The following is a 22,175-nucleotide window of genomic DNA, read 5'->3' on the forward strand; positions in this document are numbered from 1 at the left end:
CTTAACAGTGAACTTCCCAGCTTTCATACTATTTTTATGGTATAGAGGTTTAAAACAAAATAAATAGTAAGGTAGTAAAAGTGCAAAAGGTTTCATTCATGATTACTGATATATGTTCAGCTCAATGTATCACAATAACACTGGGATACAGTCCTTCAGAAAGGGGGCTGAATATCCTGAATGTGTTTTGAAAGGAAATATTTTGGAAACTTATAAACAAACAGAATTACCAGATCTTAATGTAAATGTCTTCACTGCATTCTCCATTCCTGCTGAAACCCAAAGATTAGCACAAAAGCACTGAGCAACACTGCATCTTGTTTGTAGCAGAGGACAGAAAAAATAGTTTGAAGCAGCTATTTTTCTTCTTTGTTAGCTTACCAAAGCACTAAAGTTAAAATACAAGATAAAACTAAAACATCCCCTGTGAGCTCACCTGTTCATCACTTCGGTGGTAGTCATTATCTTCTTCCTGTTTTTCCTCTGAAGTTTCTTTGTTTGAATTTTCATCCGTTTTAGTTTCACCTTAAATAAGAAACCAGATATATGGGATAGCACTCTGCAGCAGCTTGCGATGCTAATATGATTAAAGCAGCACAATTCAGGACTGCAATATAGAATCAACTTGCTTTTCCTGATTTGTGCTTATCTGCTTAAGCAACACTAGCTGCTAACATCCCCATGCATCAAAGAGAGGAATACATACAGAGGGCAACCTTCAGTTCAACTGCTAGCAGCCCAGAAGCTGGGTAATTTCACAGTCCCCATGTAGGCACTACTCTGGAGATCTCCTTTGCTAAGAGTAAAATGCTATGTCCAGCTAAAAAGAAAGATTCTGTGCACAGATAAGTGACAAATCAACAATCCTACACTCACTGCATTGTGCAGTGTTATAAAACAATTGTGATTGTAATAAACCAACTAGGTACATACCTCCAAAAGGTCTGTTCATCAACTTACTACTCATCACCCGCTCAATACAGAATAAATAAAGGACTATTTACCATTTCGATGGGAATCTAGGTGCTGTTTTGTAGAACATGTCTCCCCTTTGATGTCCCCTGGAACTTCCATGCCCAGTTTGTGATAAAACTCCCTTTGCTTTTTCATTTCCGCTGTTTAAAATTGTAAATATTAATCCCTGTAATAAAGTGCTAATGCAATATTTACGAAGTTATTCCAAATCCCTTCCCTCTTCAGTGAAACAGGTTTGCCAACAAATAGTGGTATTGTCAGTATTTACTAATTTCTGTGATTGTATCAAGTCATTCCTCATTTTACTTTTCAGAGTTAGAATAATACAAAGTCATTCATATAGCTAATATTATAGCATTCCTATTAGAATTAGATAGTATGTAAAATAACATACCTTATTTTGAATCCCTCCCACAATATTTCAAACTATTGTTTTTGAACTTTTATTTATAGTTCTGATTTTCTATATACTAGAAATAATTTTTAAATAATCTATTTAATCTTATCAATGTTTGAGAATATTCTTGTTTTGAAGCTTAAATGGATTAAAATACTCTATTTAAATGAGAGTTGTAACACACATTAAGACAAAAATCACAGAGAAGTTACTATAAAGTGCTTCTGTAGTTAAACAGATCCAGCTGCAAAGAAGATTATACCTGCTACGAAAGGATTCACACAGTGGCAGAAACATCACTGAAACTAAATTGTACTGCATTACATTCTACCTCTGAGAATTCTAGGAAGTTGGCACAACAGGTTTAAAGTACACAGTTTAACAAGACCTAATGAGTTAATGTGACAAACATTTAAAAGCTGAACTCTCATTCTGCTTTACTTAACACAACTTTTCAAAGAAACATCCCATCTTACCTCCCAACACCCTCACACTCAATTGCTGCTAGTACAAGTATGAAATTAAACTAATCACTAGAAATTAACAAATGAAAAAATAGTTTTCCACTGTATTTTCCTCAGTTCACCCTCCCATTTTCATCACCCAAAACTTATTTTTTTAAGTGCTAAACTGTGCAAAACTACCTATAAGAAAGGTCATACAACAGCTTACCTTCTTGGAGGCCTGGCACAAGTTTGTAAACAATATCTTGCATTGTTCTGTCATGACTAGCAAAAAAAAAATAAAAATCCAAAATCAAAAGTCAACCATCTTGATTCAAAACATTTCTCTTAAAAAAGCTCTAGTACTAAACTGATGTAAAATCTCTAAATTCACCGAAGCAGCATTTCAATTCTCAAATCAGTATTTATATCACACAAGAGAGGACAATAACATGAAACAAGTTATGAAAAAGTACAGGCTAAGACAGAAATACAATGGAAGTTTGAGGAAGAATAGTCTTGGACATCTAGAGGATGACACTCCATGGAACAGCCTCCTGACTCAAGGCAAGTATGTCACTAATAATCTCAAAATTCTTTAACAACTGTGAGGTAAACTAATTTTTATTACAAAAGAATCAAGGATAGTCTGTTTCTCTACCCTTACAGACTGATCTCTCACATTTCTAGATGACTTATTTATCTCTACTAGGCTTCTCCAAAAAAATGCAAAAGAACAGTTCAGAGAAAAAGACCACAAAAATAACATTTTACTTTGCTCTGAAAAGCCAACATTTTAACTGTTAACAACATTGTGTAGTTGGTAAGTCTGTACAGGTAGTGTAGCTCAAATAAATGAAAAGTAATAATCCCACTGGAACTGGAGCAGCAGGATCGGTTAAGATTCTAAACTTTAATTAGCAGTTCACTTTGACAAAATTCTGTTTTACTCTAAAATAAGTCACTGTCTGAAAGAAACAAAGTATTACCCTAAATTCCAATTAATAAATAAAATCAGAAACATTTCAAATGTCTGTCTTGGCTGCTGCAAGGTCATTACCCCAAGTGAGTCTGCAACACCAAATCCTGAATCTGACTTAAATAGGGGAAGAGGCTTGCAAGAGTAGTCTCAGGCTTCTCATCACCTGACATAAGCACTTCACAGCAGTGGAGACCAGGAAAGTAGTACAGAAATTATGACTAATCAAGAGATTTACAGTCAACCATTACAATCTTTTAAGTAGCACTAATAAAAGAAGCAAAGTATCATTAATTCTAAATTCATGTAATTTCGAGTAGCAATCCCATTTGCACAGGCTGGGACTTTCATGTGTCACATACGTATTGCATGAACATTTCCCAAAGTACTGCAACATAATCAGCTACCAATCAGAGGTGAGAATTTAAGAGTACTCAGAAATGTGAAACAGGAGACACATTTGGTTTACCTATTTTCCAGATAAAAGGAGATGAACAGGAATGCAATTCTACACTCTACGACATTTTGTAAAGCTCCTGACACTCAATTCTTTATTAAAAAACATACATATCCAGAAGCAGGGTGGGCAAAAGCTGTTTCAGTCTTGAAGGGGCAGTATTTTGGAACTAGTTCAACTCGGTCCTTTGCAGTGTATTCAAGGACCAAAACCAAGTAATAAATTCCCTTCTAGCTGTTCTCAATTTGATGCTGTTTTCCTGGCCCCTTCTTGCACAGAAAAAAGCTTCTGAACCAAGGCACTATTGTATTCCTGCAGCTTTACAGAAGACACATATGGTGTCTTGTCAGTTATTTGTTCTTGTCTATTGTCATCTACTTGTCATATAACATATTATCAAAGTACACTACTACTCTTCAAATGCAGAGCTGGAATAACTAGTTTCGAGCTCTTGAATCAGGATCAACTTGAGCAATGTCTGTATCAACAGTGTTCCGTAAAAGTGAAATCAAGCTAGTTTTCTATAAGCTTTGCTTCAAAAGTTCTTTCAGAACTGAGAAAGGCACCCTGAAAACTACCACAAAAAAAGCAAACTCTTTATAAAGGCAGACAAAACACTATGTGATATGCAACAGCTAGGCCAAACAGACTGCCACAATAGATTAACAGATTTTCATCAGCAAAAGTGTTATGGTTTAATCCTAGCCAGCAACTACACACCATCCAGCCGCTCACTTCTTCCTCCCCTCTCACAGTGGGAAGGGGAGAAGAATCCAAAGAAAAAAGAATGAAAAGGTTAAGACTATTTTAATAACTAAATAAAACAAAATATAATCAAAGTAACAATAATAACAATAAAATATAATAATAATACATTATTAAGGAATATATACTTGTACATACTGTAAGAAAAAGGAATATAAAAAAGAGAGAGAGAAATAAAACCCAAGAAAAGTGATACACAGTGCAATTGCTCAACCCCCACTAACCAATGTCTGAGTAGCTATCTGCCCCCACAGCAAACTCACAGAATAACAGAATCATCTAGGTTGGAAAAGACCTTGAAGATCATCCAGTCCAACCATCAACCCAACAATAACAGATCCCAACTACACCATATCCCTCAACGCTACGTCAGCCCGAATCTTAAACACCTCCAGGAATGGGAACCCCACCACCTCCCTGGGCAGCACATTCCAATGCCTAAAAACCTATTCTGGAAAGAAATACTTCCTGATATCTAGTCTAAACCTTCCCTGGCACAGCTTGAGGCCATTCCCTCTTGTCCTATCACTTGTTACTTGATTAAAGAGACTCATCCCCAGCTCTCTGCACCCTCCTTTCAGGTAGCTGTAGAGGGCCATGAGGTCTCCCCTCAGCCTCCTCTTCTCCAGACTAAACACCCCCAGTTCCCTCAGCCACTCCATGTACAACCTGTGCTCCAGACCCTGCACCAGCTCCATTGCCCTTCTCTGGACACACTCGAGTCATTCAATGTCCTTTTTGTAGTGAGGGGCCCAAAAGAACACATTCATCGAGGTGTGGCCTTACCAGTGCTGACTACAGGGGTCAGATCCCTTCCCTGTCCCTGCTGGCCATGCTATTGCTGACATAAGCCAGGATGCCATTGGCCTTCTTGGCCACCTGGGCACACTGATGGCTCCTGTTCATCGGGCTGTCAATCAACACCCCCAGGTCCTTCTCTGACTGGCAGCTCTCCAGCCACTCCTCCCCAAGCCTGTAGCGCTGCTGGGGGTTGTTGTGGCCCAAGGGCAGCCCCCGGCATTTGGCCTTATGGAAACTCCTCCAGTTGGCCTCAGACCCTCACTCCAGCCTGTCCAGGTCTCTCTGCAGAGCCTCCCTACCCTCGAGCAGATCAACACTCCCACCCAACTTGGTGTCATCTGCAAACTCACTGAGGGTGCACTCGATCCCCTCGTCTGGATCATGAATAAAGATGTTAAACAGGAGTGGCCACAAAACCCAGCCCTGGGGGACACCACTCGTGACTGGCCGCCAACTGGATTTAACTCCATTCACCACATCTATTTGGGCCCAGACATCCAGACAGTTTTTTATCCAGCAAAGTGTGTGCCCATCCAAGTCTCGAACAGACAGTTTCACCAGGAGAATGCTGTGGGAAACAGTGTCAAAGGCCTTTCTAAAGTCAAGGTAAACAGCATCCACAGCCTTTCCCTCATCCAATAAGCAGGTTGTCCTGTCGTAGAAAGAGATCAAGTTTGTCAAGCAGGACCTGCCTTTCATAAACCCATGCTGACTGCGCCTGAGCATCTGGTTGTGATGCACGTGTTGTGTGATGGTACTCAGGGTGAGCTGCTCCATCAGATTCCCGAGCACCAAAGTCAATCTGACGGGCCTGTAATTTCTTGGATCCTTCCGACCCTTCTTATATCTGGGCGTCACATTGGCCAGTTTCCAATCAGTCAGGACCTCCCTGGTCAGCCAGGACTGCTGGTAAATGATGGAAAGCAGCTTGGCAAGCACCCCAGCCAGCCTCTTCAGGACCCTTGGGTGTATCCCATCGGTCCCATAGACTTGTGTGTGTCTGTGTGATGCAACAGGTCACTGACTGTCTCCTCCTGGATTGCGGGGTGGTCGTTCTCCCAGTCTCTGTATTCTGGCTGAGAGGCTGGATTCCCTCAGTAGTCTTGTTATTAAAGACTGAGGCAAAGAAGGCCTTTTCTCATCACTTGTTACCATGTTTCCTCCTGTGTCTAGCAGGGGATGGAGGCTCTCCCTGGTCTTTGTTTTGCTCTTGACATACTTATAGAAACATTTCTTGTTATCCTTCATTGCTGAAGCCAGATTAATTTTTATTTGGGTTTTAGACCTCCTGATTTCTGCCCTGCATAGCCTCACAGTGTCATTGTAATCACTGTGAGTGGCTAGCCCGTTCTTCCAAAACTGTAAAGTCTCCTTTTCTCCCTGAGTTCCAACCAAAGCTCCCTGTTCAGTCAGAGTGGTCTTCTCTGCCGCTTGCTTCTCTTAGAGCAGCTGGGGACTGCCTGCTCCTGTGCTATTAAAACTTCCTTCTAAAAGACTGTCCAGCCTTTTTGGACCCCTATACCCTTCAGGATCATCTCCCAAGTGATTCTGTCAAGCAGTTGCCTAAACAAGTCAAAGTCAGCCTTTTGGAAGTCCAGGATGTAACTTCTGCTGCCCCATCTCCTGGCTTCCCTAAGAATATAGAAATCTATTATTTCATGATCGCTGTGCCGAAGTCAGTCTCCAAGTGCCACATCATCCACCAGTCCTTCACAAAGAGGATATCCAGCAGGGCACCTTCTCTGGTCAGTTCACTCACCAGCTGTGACAGGAACTTATCTGCCACACATCTGAGGAATCTCTGCGACTGGTCCCCCTCTGCTGTGTTGTATTTCCAGCAGATGTCTGGGAAGTTAAAGTCACCCACAGGAACAAGGGCAAGCGATCGTGAGATTTCTCCTAAATGCCTATAGACTATTTCATCCACCTGTCTGTCCTGTGTGGGTGGCCTATAGTAGACTTCTGCTACAACATCCACCCTGTTGGCCGTCCCCCTGATTCTAACACAAGACACTCTACCCTGTCTTCACTACACTTGTACTCAAAACAATCATAACAGTCCCTTACAGCACCACCCCACTGCCTCTCCTTCCTTGTCTATCCCTCCTAACGAGCTTGTAGCCATCAACTAGTGCACTCCAGTCATGGGAGACATCCCACCATGTTTATAACAGTCACTACATCATAATTTTCCTGTTTCATCATACTTTCAAGCTCCTGTTTTTTACCCATGCTGTGTGCAATGTTATACATGCACTTGGAGATGGGCTGATGTCATCAGCACCTTTTTGCATTTCCTGAGTCCAGCCTGAGCTTTCACAGCTTTTACCATGGTTATGGATCCATCAATATCCCTTGCATCTTTGTCATGCTGCATGTCTCCATCCCTTGCCTCCACTGAGATGGCAGGATGAGGATCGTTGCTGGCACAACAGCCCACAAACTGTGGTAATCTACCCTGGGGCTTATGTCTGGGAGTTCAAGTTTTGTTCCCCTCCCCTTTCAAATCCAATTTAAATCTCTCTCTATGATCCCAGCTAACTCCTGCCCCAAGATCCTTTTTCCCCTCTGGGACAGGTGTATCTCACCTGATGCCAAAAGGTCTGGCATCCTGTAGACTAACCCGTGATTGAAAAATCCAAAGTCCTGATGGTAACACCAGTCTCGGAGCCACAAGTTCATCTGTTGGGCTCTCCTACAATAGAGAACACTATTTGTGGCCCCAACTCCTTAAGCAGTTTCCCCAAGGTCCTGAAATCTCTCTTAATTGTTTTAGGACTTATCTTGGTAATATTGTTGCTACCTACCTGAAAAAACAAGAGAAGGTAGTAGTCCTTGTGTCTCACTAGAACAGGGAGCTTTACCCTGAGGGCCTTCATCTGGGCACCAGGAAGGTAGCAGACTTCGCTATGAAGCAGGTCTGGTCTGCATATTGGGCCTTTGACACCCCTCAGAACAGAGTCACACACTGATATGACCCTTCTGAGTTTTCTTTTAGAATGTGTTTTAATACTTGGTCTAGAGTGACCTGGACTTGGTTGACCTTCATCTTCCTCCTTGTATGACTCATTTTCTTCATCCTTCTCTACTTCATTGCAAAGTTCCAGGGCCACTTATCTATTGTGGAGGAGTACCATGGAAGATAAAGGAAGTCAGGAGGGGATTTTTCCTGCCTCCCTGAGCTGGGACCTGTTTCCAGCCTCCCCCGTTTCTCAGGTTTCCTCCTTCTGCCTGGTAGCAAGAGGGTGAGAGATCACCTGCCTCTTTTGGTGCCTCCATTTGCTCCTTATGCTTCAGGGGTGCTAAGGTGCTACTCCACCGGTCAATTTTCCTTTCACACTCCCTAATATTTCTTAATCTTTCTACCTCTTGAGTTCCACCACCAGGCTGAGCAGGTCATCCAGCTGATGACAGCACACACAGGTGCTGTAACTGCTGTCCTCCAGCAGGATTGACCAGCTCAGGCACTCCCTGCAGCCTAGGACCTGGATTGCTGCATGTTTGCATGGCAACCCCATCTGGGTCACCACATTCTTTCTGGTGGTGGTTCTGATGCAAGTGGAGACCACAGTTCAGTCTACTCATGGAGGACGGTATGAACCAGCTCAGATAAGCTCTAGACCCAGGAGAGGGACTATGCCCTGTGAGCTCACCCTGACTGTGTGAACTGCCATGCCACAGCCTTCTGACACACCATGCCCTGTTTGCCCGTCCTGGTCACCACGCTCCTGGTAGCCGCCTCCCTGAAGAGTTCTTGTACAAGAGGGGCGCTGGGCGTCGTCACTCCAGTCTTTGCCCACTCTGAGTCCCTGCTGCCCTCGTTCACAGCTCAGTCTTCCCCCTCAGGGCAGGGGACGGCTTGAGGCACTCCCACTTCCCTGGGCTTCTGCCTTCTCGGCTTGTGGTTTTGCCACAGGTTTTTGACACACTCAGAAGGGTCCCCTACCGCTATCCTCCTCTTCGGAGCCCCCTCTCCTATACCCAGGTTTATATACTGAGAACATGATGTCCTATGGTATGGAATATCCCTTTGGCTTGTTCAGGTCACCTGTTCTGGCTATGCTTGCTCCCAGTTACTTGTGCATATGTTCACTGGCACTGGGAAACTGAAAATCCTTAATTTAGGATAAGTACTACTTAGCAACAACTAAAACAGCAGTGTGTTACCAATACTGTGCTCATACTATATACAAAAGCACTCTACCAGCTACTAGGAAGGAAATTAACTCACAAGTAATTATGAACAATACCGCATTCATATTAAGCCAGAAAGCGAGAGCACTTTGTGTAGGAATCAAAATAGAACAAATGACAATATTGTTCCATTCTAGAGATTAAAGCCACTGGTGGAATATTTTTTCTGCCATATTCTTACCCATTCCTGTGAACTAAACAGACCTTTCAAAGATTAACTGAACAATAAAGATGACAGTTATTTCTCTCATTACTCTGTCAGACACTGAAAAGCACTGTTCAACTAAGACTAATTATTTTGTTTCATTTACATAACTTTTATAACTGAAGCATACAAAATGAGTAATGACTAAATCCCATTAAAACTCACAGAGAAATTAAACAGGAAGTGCATACTTTGCTTGCTTTCAAGTCTGGAAGAAGCTAACAGATGTCAAGGAGTTGCAAATTCATAGCAAAGTTTGATCCCATATCTCCTCAATCACCTTCAAACTTCCTTTTAAATGTTGCTGGATAAGCAAGTAAGAAAATTTAGGAAAAAGCTGTGCTGCATTAAAGAGGCTGAAACAGTCTAGAGTGAATTTAGCTGCACTTCAGCTTTCATACTTACCCAATATACTGTAATGGGTGGCTCTGATGTATAACAATTCTACAGGTCGGACAAGTGTTGTTTTCCTCCAAATATTTCACTAGGCAGCTTCTACAGACTGATAACAATGACATTCATAATTAAAAAGAAATAAAAGAAGCATAATGAAGTTTGGTTTATACAGTCACAGAAATGCACCTTACTGAAGTTTACACGAAGTTAATTTTTTACATCATATAAGTGTGATGTCTAATCATGAAGAATACAGTTTTCAATATCTGTCACTAATGTTCTTGATACAGGGAAGTGATGCACCAGAATTAAGGCATCTGTACCTAGCATGAGTCTTCCCAATAAAGTATATAACACAGAATTCTACTCCAGAATTTACTAGAACAGCAGTTTCTAGCAGGTCAACATCATACTGATTGCATCATTCAGCTTGCACAAATGATATTACAGAAACTGTATGCCATTAAGATACTAAGCCTATTTGCCTTAACCATGGCCACATGTAAAAGCAAAGAGTTCAGTGGCAATGAACCCAACACAACAAGGTTATTTCAAAGTTGTATACTTAAAAGAACAGAAAACTCAAAAAATGGATATCCAGGTGCTATTTAGATTCTAACTTTCACAAAGTACACTACAGTTAAACTTCTACCAGAAAAAAAAAAAAAAAATTACCTGGGCACAGACCTTCAGTATTTGTAAAATGACCTAGTAGAAGTTGCTAATGCAATGAGTCGTTCATTATAAAGCTGCATAGTTTTTGAACTGTTTCCATATGCATATATATAATCATTTAATTCAAAGTAAACTATTTATACTAATGCCCACCCCCTTCCAGAAACAGTACTCTATTACACACTGCTACATGATATCCTGACACACTTGAAGTTCCAACTCAAAAATGGAGGGAAAAAAAAAAAAAAGGAATGGGGGAGGGGTGGGTGGGAAAAGTCAGAATTAACTTTTTCTTAAACAGCAACATTTCATGTAATCTTGGTAGTAATGCACTCATTCTTATCACATAAAATCACTGTAACTATAAGGCCATCAACCTCTCAGACAGGATGATAGTACAATTAAATAAACACCTGTTAATACAAAAAAAAATATGGATCAGCAAATGAAGCATAGCAAATCTACATTATTAATTGTATTTACACGCTTAGGATGACAGTACTGTTGCTGACAGAGGTTAGATCAAGCCTCGTAGCTTTGCACACTAAGCACAGATCTCACACAGCAGACTGTTTCAGTGGAGTGCCAGAGCAATAGATCCTTTTGAAAAGTGAATCCAAACCCCAGTCTTACCAAGTCAGTAGAAGCAGGGACAGGTATTCTGGGAAGAGTAAAGGGACAATGCCCAGTTGTGTAGGGATGGGGTCAGGAACACCAAGGCATGGCTGGAGCTGAACTTGGCAAGGAACGCAAAGAATAAGAAGGGTGCTTCTATAGGTATGTCAGCCAGAAAAGGAAGGCCAAAGAAAGTGTACCCACCCAATGAACATGACTGACAAACTGGTAACAATGGACAAGGAGAAGGCTGAAGTAATTGAGTATTTTGCCTCAGTTTTCATTGGCAATCTCTCTTCCCACCCCTCTCAAGTGGATGGACCTCAAGGCAGGGACTGGAAGATCAAAGTCCCTCCCACTATTAAGAGAAAATCAGGTTTGTGACCACCTAAGGAACATCAACATACATGTCTATGGGACCTGAGGACATGCATCCCAGAGTCCTGAGGGAACCGGCTGATGTAATTGCCAAGTCACTCTCCACAACAGTCATGGAAGTTAGGTGAAGTCCCCAGGACTGGAAAGAAGGAAACATTGCACCAGTATTTGAAAACGATATAAAGGGAGGATCCTGGGAACTACTGATCTGTCAGCCTCACCTGTGTATTTGGGAAATTCATAGAACAGAGCCTCCTAGAAGCTATGTTAAGGATGGAGGACAGGGAGGTGATCTGAAACAGCCAGCATGGCTTCATCAAGGCCAAGTCTTGCCTGACCAACGTAGTGGCCTTCTACAATGGAGTAAGTACATCAGTGGAAAAGGGAAGAGATTGGACAAGGGAAGAGATATGGATGTCAGCCAAGATATGGATGGACTTCTGTAAGGCCTTTGACACGGTCCCTCACAACACCCCTCTCTCTAAATTGGAGAGATATGAATTTGATGGATGGACTATTTAGTGGATAAGGAATTCGCTACATGGTCACAGCCAGAGAATAGTGGTCAACAGCTCAATGTCCAGGTGGAGATCATTATTGACTGGTGTCCCTCAGGGGTCAGTACTGGGACCAGTACTATTTATATAACAACAGACAGAGGGGGATAGAATACATCCTTAGCAAGTTTTTAGATATTACCAAGTTGAGTGCTGTGGTTGACACACCTGAGGGATGGGATGACATTCAGAGGGACCTGGTCAAGCTCAGTAAGAGAGACCATGTGAACCTCATGAGTTTCAGCAAGATCAAGTCAAAGGTCCTGCACCTGGGTTAGGGCAACCCCCAGTATCAATACTGGCTGGGTGATGAAGGGATTGAGAGCAGTCCTGCAGAGAAGGACTTGTAGTAGTGATGGGTGAAAATCTGGACATGAGCCAGCCATGTGTGCTTGCAGCCCAGAAAGCCAACTGTATCCTGGTCTGTACCAAAAGAAGCACGGCCATCAGGTTAAGGGAGGTGATTCTGACCCTCTACTCCACTCTTGTGAGCCCCCACCTGGAGTACTACATCTAGCTCTGGAGTCCTCAGCATATGAAAGACATGGACCTGTTGGAGCAGGTCCAGAGGAGGGCCAAAAAATGGTCAGAGGGATGAAACACCTCTCCGATGAGGAAAGGCTGAGAGTGTTGGGGTTGTTTAGCCTGGAGAAGAGAAGGCTCTGGGGAGACCTTACTGTAGTCTTTCAATACTTAAAGGGAGTTTATAAGGAAGATGGGGATGGACTTTTTAGTAGGACCTGTTGCAACAGTACAAGGGGTAATGGTTTTAAACTAAGAAAAGGTAGATTCAGACTAGATATAAGGAAGACATTTTGTATGAGGATGGTGCAACACTGGAACAGGTTGCCCAGAGATGCAGTAGATGCTCCATCCCTGGAAATATTCAAGTTCAGGTTGGACTGGGCTCTGAGCAACCTGACCTAGTTAAAGACTACTCCTCATTACAGGAGAGTTGGACTAGATAACATTTAAAGACCACATATTCAATGGTTCTATGATTCTTTCTGAAACAACATCCCATTTCAGTACATCTTTCAGTTTGGGCTAGATATACACTAACCCTTCCTAAACTGAACTCATCACAAGTCAGCTTCGGTTCTGGCAGGTTTGTTAGTCTAAGCACAGCATCCAAATAAATGTCATTAGATAGATTATGGAGGGTGCTGCAGTCTTCTAGTTTGGTTCCTTTTTCACAGGGTCAAGTTGGGATTAATAAATTTTCCTGAAACTGGAAGTCCTAGAAGCATGGGACAGCCCATATGGGAATCATTCTAGGCTCTGAAACAATAGTATTGCTAGAGTTTTTCTACTAACTGGGATATCCAAAGTCCCCGATCTCCATTTACCCAGATACTTGGGCGCTGATTGTAGGTCTGAACTGAGCTGTATATTTTCTCGTTACTTTTACAGTATGCTTAAACGCATCAGAGAATTTTCATTAGAAAAGGAACAGGCAAGGTTAATCCTCACTCTTTTTTTTTTTTTTTTAAAAACAGTTTCATTCCTCTTCACTTTTTTCATTTCTGTATCTAGCTGAAGAAATACAGTTGGTCTTTCACCATCCTCATGAACTTACAAAACAATATCTTTCATAAGATATAAGGATTATCCTTTCATAACACAAAAGGACAGCTTTCACACATAAACAGTAATGAAACTCAAATGAAACTCAAATGAAACTCAAATTACAAATGTAAAGGCTTAACAAGACCTGCATATATCTGCTAGCCTAGAATTCTAATCAAGAAACCACATGTAAACTAGGAAAGACTTATCAGTGAGTTACTACTAACAAAGTTTTTAAATTATAGGCCTGCCTGTCACCAATAAACTAAGGATATAGCAGAGAGCAAAAAAGTTTCTTTCCCCCTGAATTCTGTTTTACAAAATGAAGTTGGCCCTGTCCCTCCAAAGCACTAGCCATGGTCCTCCAAATGACTCTTATCAAAGGACTTGAGAGCTACATTTACTACTGAAGGGAAGAGTCTCTGAATGTCTAAAGGACAGAAAATTAAAAATAAAAAAATAAAAAAAAAAGAAAAAGATAAGAACACCATGCAGTTCAGCATAGAAACAGAGAAAATTTCAAAGTGCTGTAATTCAGCAGAGAATCCAGTATCTCAAAAGGCAGGTTACTTTCAGGATAGATTTTGCAAGAGTGCTTTTCCAGGAACATATATTATTAGCATTAACATACACAATACAAACACCACCAACATCTATAAAGTTTTTAAAACAAGACAAGGCTATGTGCCTCTACTCAGAAAACTGTAATTCTACAAGGCACACACTGAAGTAGTATTCTGAAAACATAAACAGCCAAAATAAGGGAGGGACAAGTCACAGGGAGCCAGTGAAACAGAAGCTAGAAAGGAGCGTTGCCTGGCTGTAGCATTGTGGATTAATCTAAAAACTTCCTCCATAAGCAAATGTAGGAAATGGTGTAGATTATGTTAGTGAGAGGGTTTTGTGGGTTTGGCTGGGTTTTTTTAAAGAACCATATCAGCCACATTAACTTATTACAATACTGGTTTTGTATATAATCATGTTAATAGCTGCAGTAAAGAATTTGCCACAGAACTAAGTGTAGCTTAAGGATCTCTATACTTCAAAAAGAACACTATGGAAATTAAGATGTGAAACAGATGCAGAATAATCAAAATGACATGGAAGTGTGACAAGAACAAACTCAAAGCTGATGAACAGAACTACTAAATGGAATACAATGGAAAAAGTAATATCTCACAAATCATGAGCACTTTGTTTCCCCTTTGTAAGATGTTTTAGGTGAAGACTAACTTCCCTGAGACTTTCATTTTATGGAGATGAAGTCACTGCCACAAAATAATTCTTCCCAAGAAAGTTTAGGATTATGAGTCATTAAGCTATTCAAACAACATAACTAACTTTATCAGAAGAAAAGTAAAATAGTGTGAAATAAGGGCCACATTAAAATATGGGATGTTTGAAGTTGCATGGCAAATACTATTTAATAGATTAATACAAGTGCATATAAACAAATTATATTCTAAGCTCTGATCAGATGAAACTGGACAAATAGAAGCTCCTGGGTGACACAGACGTGGGTAAATTGCAGGGATTCTGAATACACAGCTAGAAAAAATACTCTTAGTAAAATTGTGTAATGTAAGGTGTAAAGTCATTGATGTGGCTGCTACAGCAGATATTTAATGTCAGTACAGCAGGGCTTCTGGACTGAAGATTAATTCCTCATCTGATACCTACCTTGGCAAAGGAAACTGATAATCAAACAGATTCAAGCCAGAGAATAGTTCTGGAGTTACCACTTTGGACTATAAGGGTGCTTCTGCTAAGAAGGAATCTTTCCAGATCTTTAGTTGGAACTATGCTAATATGCAAGGTTTCCACGAGAATATTGCAAACCCTAGCACTTCTATATCCCATGATGTCAACAACAAAGATGCTGGGATGGACTTACATCCTCAGTTTTTTTGAAAAGGCTTTGCAAAGTTCTAGGGCATACTTCACCAACGTGAAACTAGAAATTCACAAAACAACATAACAACAAACAACTACCTCATCACAATGTTTTGTTAGCAAAAAAAGATTATTTCTAGGGTACAATACAATATATTTATTCTTTATTGATAAACTATGGCTGTTTTCTCCATAGGAACAGGAGATCAAGAGACATCTGTAAGGCTCCAGGTGGAGAACACCTGCTATGTCAACTGTCACAAAAGAGAGAACTAGCCATTCCACATCCCTTTACAGGAAGACAGACTGTATTCCTGAATGCATGATACCACTAATTGTATATGGCTTCATGTTTGTGTAGTACAACTTCAATGTTCTCTTCATTTACTTTATTAAAAAAAGTGAATAATCTGTTAAAAAAAGTGACGTCTATGCACAATTTTTTAAAATTTCAACTAAAACACATTAAAACATGTTGCACATCAAGTTAAAAAAACAAAACCAAACCCGATGTCTTTATCTTAATTATACTTCTACTTACAAGTATGTAAGCATTCTGTTACAGTAGTAGCATCAATCAGGTATCCACTGCACAGACGACAGGTTATATGGGCATTAATGTCCCAAAGTTTAATCTTTCTTGTTAGCATCTTTGGTGTCTGCAGAAAAGACATATCATAAAGTAACACAGCTGTAGCAATCAGGTAAAAATAATTTGTGAACAAAGATTAACTAGAATTAACCCTGAAGATATGTTCATACTGCTTTAGGCTCTCATATACTGTATGCATATACATGTGTGATACCACTAACTTTTAAGTGACTTCACAGAAGTGAAACAGTGTAAAACCCACAGCATTTTGCAAGTCAAAATTTCAGTGGCATAGAAAGTCTTTCTAGCATTCAGTCCCTTTATCAACCAACGCACTTGGATTTAAGGTGAACCCCTATTATTCTAGCAATCTAAGTCATCACATTCAGTTAATAATAGGGAAAAATTCACAAAAATTTGGAGAGAAAAAATACTCAAAACAATTTGAGAATCAAAAGCATTTTGATAATTTAAAAGTCGAAATAACAAAGTCTAATTTGGCATAGTCAGTTTAACCACACTTTTAAGTGTGCCTTTTTCCAGTATGGTTAAAGCATAATATTGAAGCTGTGTCTCAATAACAGAGTTGGAAAGTATACCTTCTGAAATCTCATTTTATTTAAAATCAATTAAAGAACACATTACAAACTAAAATAGTCTCATTGGCAGAGTTGTAGTTTGTTGTATTAAGAAACATGAACTAGAAATTTGAGCTAGAAAATTCTTCTCTCTTCAGAGCAAGAGATGGCATAACCACTACTAAAAGGAAGAAAAATCAGAAATTAAAAATTAAACAGCTCATTTAACTATTTTGCAGCAACCTCAATTGCTTTTAGAGAAAACACCACACAAAGCCTATGCCTTAACAAACTGTTACCTTCTAACTACAGCTATATTTTATTTTTCACAATATATTGAAATGAAAATGGTACTGATACCATAAGTGGAAAGCATTCAATTAACAGAACAGGCTAAACTGGCTTACAACCTATTACATTTGATTGCCACATTGCAGAAATCACACCCTACACTGTTTTCCATTAAAGTGACTTTATTTCCCTGGTTTACAAATATTCATTTTCATTTAACTTATTTTTTAATATATTTCAAAATATGAACTGTGACATGTTTCCCAAATTTTACGTAGAACTATCGTAACCAGGTTATCTGATCTTTAATTTACTTTGTTATGTACTTTTTCTATTTAATGAAGTGGTACTAAGCAAAAAGAACTATCAAAAGGCACATGTTCACACTGATCTGAACTATACCAGCACTGAAAAAGTACTTTATATTCCGTTACAATCTATGGAAAAGCACACCCATTGTCCTATATAAAAATGTCTAAGACAACTTCAAGATCTCATGGCTAAAAAGTAAATGACACAAAAATCAAACTTTATAGTATCTGACATTTCTTAATTTCTTAATTAAGCTAGTGACTAGCCATTACAGAATGAATGAATGAATGCAGAATGAAAATGCAACTTGGTTTTGCCACACACAAGATAGTTCAGAATCTCTGCTAGGAAACTGAATTACTTTTCTAAATCATATTTTATAGATTTATCTCTAACCAACTGAAAACCAGCCACATATTAAATCCTGGAAATTAGTGCATGTGGTCTCCAGCTAAAGAAGCTACTGCAGAAAGTAAGTACATTTCTATGGCACAGGGGAAGAGATATTTAATATCACTCTTCATGTGACTCCAGGAAATGACTTAAAACCACTAGTTAAAAAGAAAGCCAGGACAATGGAAAACATAATTCATGACTGGCAAAAAAGAAATTAAACTAAGGATACTTAAAAAGACAGTATCAGTACAATTCCAGTTACTTGCCTAGGCAGAAATTCAGAAAAATGTGTTCAGGATCACCACAGACTGAATCCAAGTTCTGATAAGGCAGAAGAGCCAAAGATATTACAGTGAATTTTTTTTTTTTTTTTTCTAGAAAAAGCATGACCATTTTTCCCCACTACACACACAGTAGAGTCAAGCACTGCCACTAGGAAAAAACACCTGCAATTAACAAAAACCAGTTCAGATGGTATATAACATTATGAGAACAATGAATAAACCATACAGTGAAGAAGGTAGAAATAACACTAAATAGTAATAAAGCCCATTGTGTCAAAAAAAGGGCATAGCAAAGGTAATACACACTCCACTGACTGAATGGAAAACAAAATCATGCACTTTTTGGCAATGGAAAAAATACATGCCTTCTAGAATATCCAGAACAAGCTTGTCAAATCAACCTTATGAAAATTTTATATACCTTTCAAGAATGACACAAAAACCCTCTCATTAGATGTCTGAAGTACAGCAACTGGGAACTATTGGAAGAAGCAGCAGAATGGGAACAGGTTTTTCCAGGTCATTAGACACCTCAGTTACAAAACAAGACAAAGCCTCCCATAGAAGATTTCTCCAGAAGGCAAGGCCCACGCTGCTATCTTGCAGCTGCTAGAACAAGAGACTGATCTCTTCTCTGCATATGCAAACGCCCAAACATGGTAGCTGCAACACAGATTCAATCTCCAATAAGCAATGCAACTTTCAAGGCCTGTAAGCAAGCTGTCAGTGTTGGACTTCACTTTATCTCGCATCTTGTGTAATTGATACCTGTGTCCTAATCTCAGCAAAAATAATTGGAATGCCTCTCATTTTTCAAAACAGTTATTGTATAACAATAAGAAGCCTTAATAAAATAAGTTGAAAAAAAATTTTTAAAGGCCAGACAAGTTCCTATCTATTTAGAAAGGAAGGGAGGAGCTAGCAACAAAATGGTGTATTACCAAGATATCAGTTCAGTTAGACAACATATTTAAAGACTCAGACTTTAAAGACAACTTTAATTGCTTCCCAGAGGGAAAGAGAAAAAAAAAAATTTAGCAAAACAACAGATATATATAAGGAAGAAACAGAAGGACTATCATTGCAGCCTCATAAGAAATTAAAATTCATTAATAACAGCAACAAATTAAAAACATAAAGTAATTCCACATTCGTCAGCTGTCTGTTTTGTATCACTTCAGAGGAAAGTAGAAAACATAATTGCAAATTTTGCCACCAACATTTTTTAATCATTATTAATGTATTTGAAAAGGATGCACAGTCATACTACAGAATACGAAGTTAAGCTAATATTCACAATACTTAGGAATAAATTCTGCATGTGGGTAGAGGCTAATATAGGACGACTTCCACATCCCTAATGGGAATATGTTAACGACTGTCAGCTCAGAAGGGATACTAGTCTATTTGAACCACACATCTGCTCTTGGTAAGGAGTCCCAACATTTCCATGTTCCTACAGCCAGCTGCCAAACAAAAGTTAAAAGTCACATTAATCATATAAAACCGTCAGGTTCTTAACACCCCACCAAAAAAACAGACGAAACATACTTTTCAAGTAAGCATACATACACTGAAGTACACTGCTGTAGGGGAATAAGTGTGGATTAGATCTGAAGATAGAAGCAAACAGAGGGTACAAAAAATTTCTAAGACATGATGACAAGCATATTATATCATAAATCTCCAAGCCCTATTTCTATGTCATCTTAACTCCATCTTAATTATTATAGAGTACCCACTATTTCAGCATTACAAGTACAGTAATGAATTAAAAATCTATTTATTAAGTATTTAAGATTATATATCACTCTAATCTGCTTGCAAATTTCAGTTGAAATAATGAGTTCATCAACCATGCAACTGAAAAACCTAGTTAATTTTTTTTTAACTGCTAGGCTCCCATGAAAGCAAGGATGACATCTATCTTGATAAAATGTCAGTATCCTTCAGAAGTTTAAGTATCTGTTATTATTTAGGTAGCACTCTCAAAGAGCTACTTCTATCATACTAGTATGTAGTAATATAAAGAAAGGAGAAAAATCATGTTTAACAGCTGCTGGATGTCTCTTAACAATTCTGAATGAAATTACATTCTGCTTAGACCACTGACACTTTCTGTACATACAACTAATCCATGTTAGTAATCTCATACAAATTGAAACTATACAGAAAACTTAAGTTTACTAAGATCCACGAAGATTAGCCAGACCAGCCTGGTTTTGTATTTTCTAGGCAAATTCACGTTTCCCTTTAATAAACCTCGAGTTGACACAGCGCTTAGGGATATGGTGTAGTTAAGAACAGTCAGTGTTAGGTTAATGGTTGGACTTAGGTGATCTTCAAGGTCTTCTCCAACCTAGAAGATTCTGTGACTCAAACACCTCCAGGGATGGGGACCCCACCACCTCCCTGGGCAGCACATTCCAATGCCTAACAACCCATGCTGGAAAGAAATGCTTCCTAATATCCAGTCTAAACCTTCCCTGGCACAGCTTGAGGCCATTCCCTCTTGTCCTATCGCTTGGTTATTTGGTTAAAGAGACTCATCCCCAGCTCTTTGCAACCTCCTTTCAGGTAGCTGTAGAGGGCGATGTGGTCTCCCCTCAGCCTCCTCTTCTCCAGACTAAACACCCCCAGTTCCCTCAGCCACTCCCTGTACAACCTGTGCTCCAGACCCTGCACCAGCTTCGTTGCCCTTCTCTGGACACGCTCGAGTCATTCAATGTCCTTTTTGTAGTGAGGGGCCCAAAACTGAACACAGTCATCGAGGTGCAGCCTTACCAGTGCCGAGTACAGGGGTAAGATCCCTTCCCTGTCCCTGCTGACCACGTTATTGCTGACACAAGCCAGGATGCCATTGGCCTTCTTGGCCACCTGGGCACACTGATGGCTCCTGTTCATCGGGCTGTCAATCAGCACCCCCAGGTCCCTCTCTGACTAACAGCTCTCCAGCCACTCCTCCCCAAGCCTGTAGCGCTGCTGGGGGTTGTTGTGGCCCAAGGGCAGCCCCCGGCATTTGGCCTTATTGAAACTCCTCCAGTTGGCCTCAGCCCATCTCTCCAGCCTGTTCAGGTCTCTCTGCAGAGCCTCCCTACCCTCGAGCAGATCAACACTCCCACCCAACTTGATGTCATCTGCAAAATTCCCTTTGAAAAAGGAAATGAGATTTTTTTTAATCTGAACTCAAGGTGGTATCTTCCAGAAATCCCATCTTCCCATCTCTCACAGAGTGATATGTTGAAAAGAAAGCTAAAAGTTAATTCAGAAACTTCCAAAGCAAGTTATCTAATCTTAAAAAGATAGACAACTGAAATGCAAAACTGTCTGTGAATACACATTCCCAAGCAAGCTTGCAGTTTAAGAGCATGGAAATGTTCAGACAACTGGATAAAGCATTGAGCAACCTGGCCTGACCTCACAGATTACTATATACTTGAAGCATTTGGATTACAAAATCTTGTGATGTCTTTTCCAACTTGAATTATCCTATAATCCTAAGAACCTGCTACACTATTGCACTACCTTCACCTAGCCATGTGACAGACAAGGTGAATTTCTTACTGTTTTGACTGCTCTCAAGTTTTAAACAATTCTTATCCAGTCATAATCATACAGACATCAATTCAATTAAGTTAGCATGAATTCTAAATCTAAAATTGATTGCTTTAAAAAGAAAAGTGACAGAATCAGGTTGAGGTTAAATCATACACACCAGCTCAAAGTAATAATAGGAGGGGATAAGTCTATTGTTCCAAAACACCACCCAGGTTGATGTCTTCTTGCAGAAAATGTTAAAAATCAAATCAAAACAAAAATCTATCTCCAAACTGAAACTTTGTTAGAGCGACTTTATGAACTCACTAGACTGCACAAGATTAATTATAAAAATACAGCCTCTACAACAACCGAGACTATTTGAATTTCCCTCATTTTGTAATGTGACCCATCCATCACTGTGTGGAAGATGCATGCTCAAGAACTCTGAATCTTTCACAGGGTCACAGCCAAGTTCGGAAGCAGAAGTCTCAAAGTTATCATCCTATATAAAAGCAAGCAACTTCAGAGGACAGAGCAGAATCTGAATATTTACAATGTCATTTTCCGAACCCAAACAGCTCCTTTTTCACTGTTGAACACTGCAAACCGTAGGCTCCCATCAGACCTCTATACAATTAGTATACAACAGAAATATCATGCCTTCATTTAGCTTTTAGAAAGCCAAAGCCAAGCAAGGTAAATCTGTAGGACGCAGCAGTTCATTAGTTCTTCTACATGGAGTTAGCTGCTTACCAGTAACCTACTACAGCAAGCAATCTCACATAAACTGTAAGAACTGTACATAACTTTCGGAGAACTCTCATTGCACTGACTGAACAGTGACATCTGAATAAAAAAATAAAACAAACACACCCCCCCCCCC

At 39.8% G+C, this 22,175-nt stretch overlaps 1 protein-coding gene across 4 annotated transcripts in view; it reads right to left on the reverse strand.

The window, feature by feature from the left end:
* PCGF3 (polycomb group ring finger 3) overlaps positions 1–22,175 on the reverse strand; it is a 64,415-nt gene that overhangs the window by 8,362 nt on the left and 33,878 nt on the right. For 3 of the 4 annotated variants that reach the window (XM_026866116.1, XM_026866117.1, XM_026866114.1), the window contains 5 exons: positions 15,841–15,958; positions 9,622–9,718; positions 2,045–2,100; positions 1,005–1,115; positions 437–525 (listed from right to left, as the gene is read on the reverse strand). In XM_026866116.1, the coding sequence (XP_026721917.1) occupies positions 437–525; positions 1,005–1,115; positions 2,045–2,100; positions 9,622–9,718; positions 15,841–15,949 (462 nt within the window). In that variant the 5' untranslated portion in view covers positions 15,950–15,958. Of the gene's footprint in view, positions 1–436; positions 526–1,004; positions 1,116–2,044; positions 2,101–9,621; positions 9,719–15,840; positions 15,974–22,175 lie in introns of those variants that run through there. The other variant, XM_026866115.1, reaches the window with a different exon arrangement.

Source organism: Athene cunicularia (genome assembly GCF_003259725.1).
Source record: "Athene cunicularia isolate RWA chromosome Z unlocalized genomic scaffold, athCun1 chrZ_part2, whole genome shotgun sequence".
Lineage (NCBI taxonomy): Eukaryota > Metazoa > Chordata > Aves > Strigiformes > Strigidae > Athene > Athene cunicularia.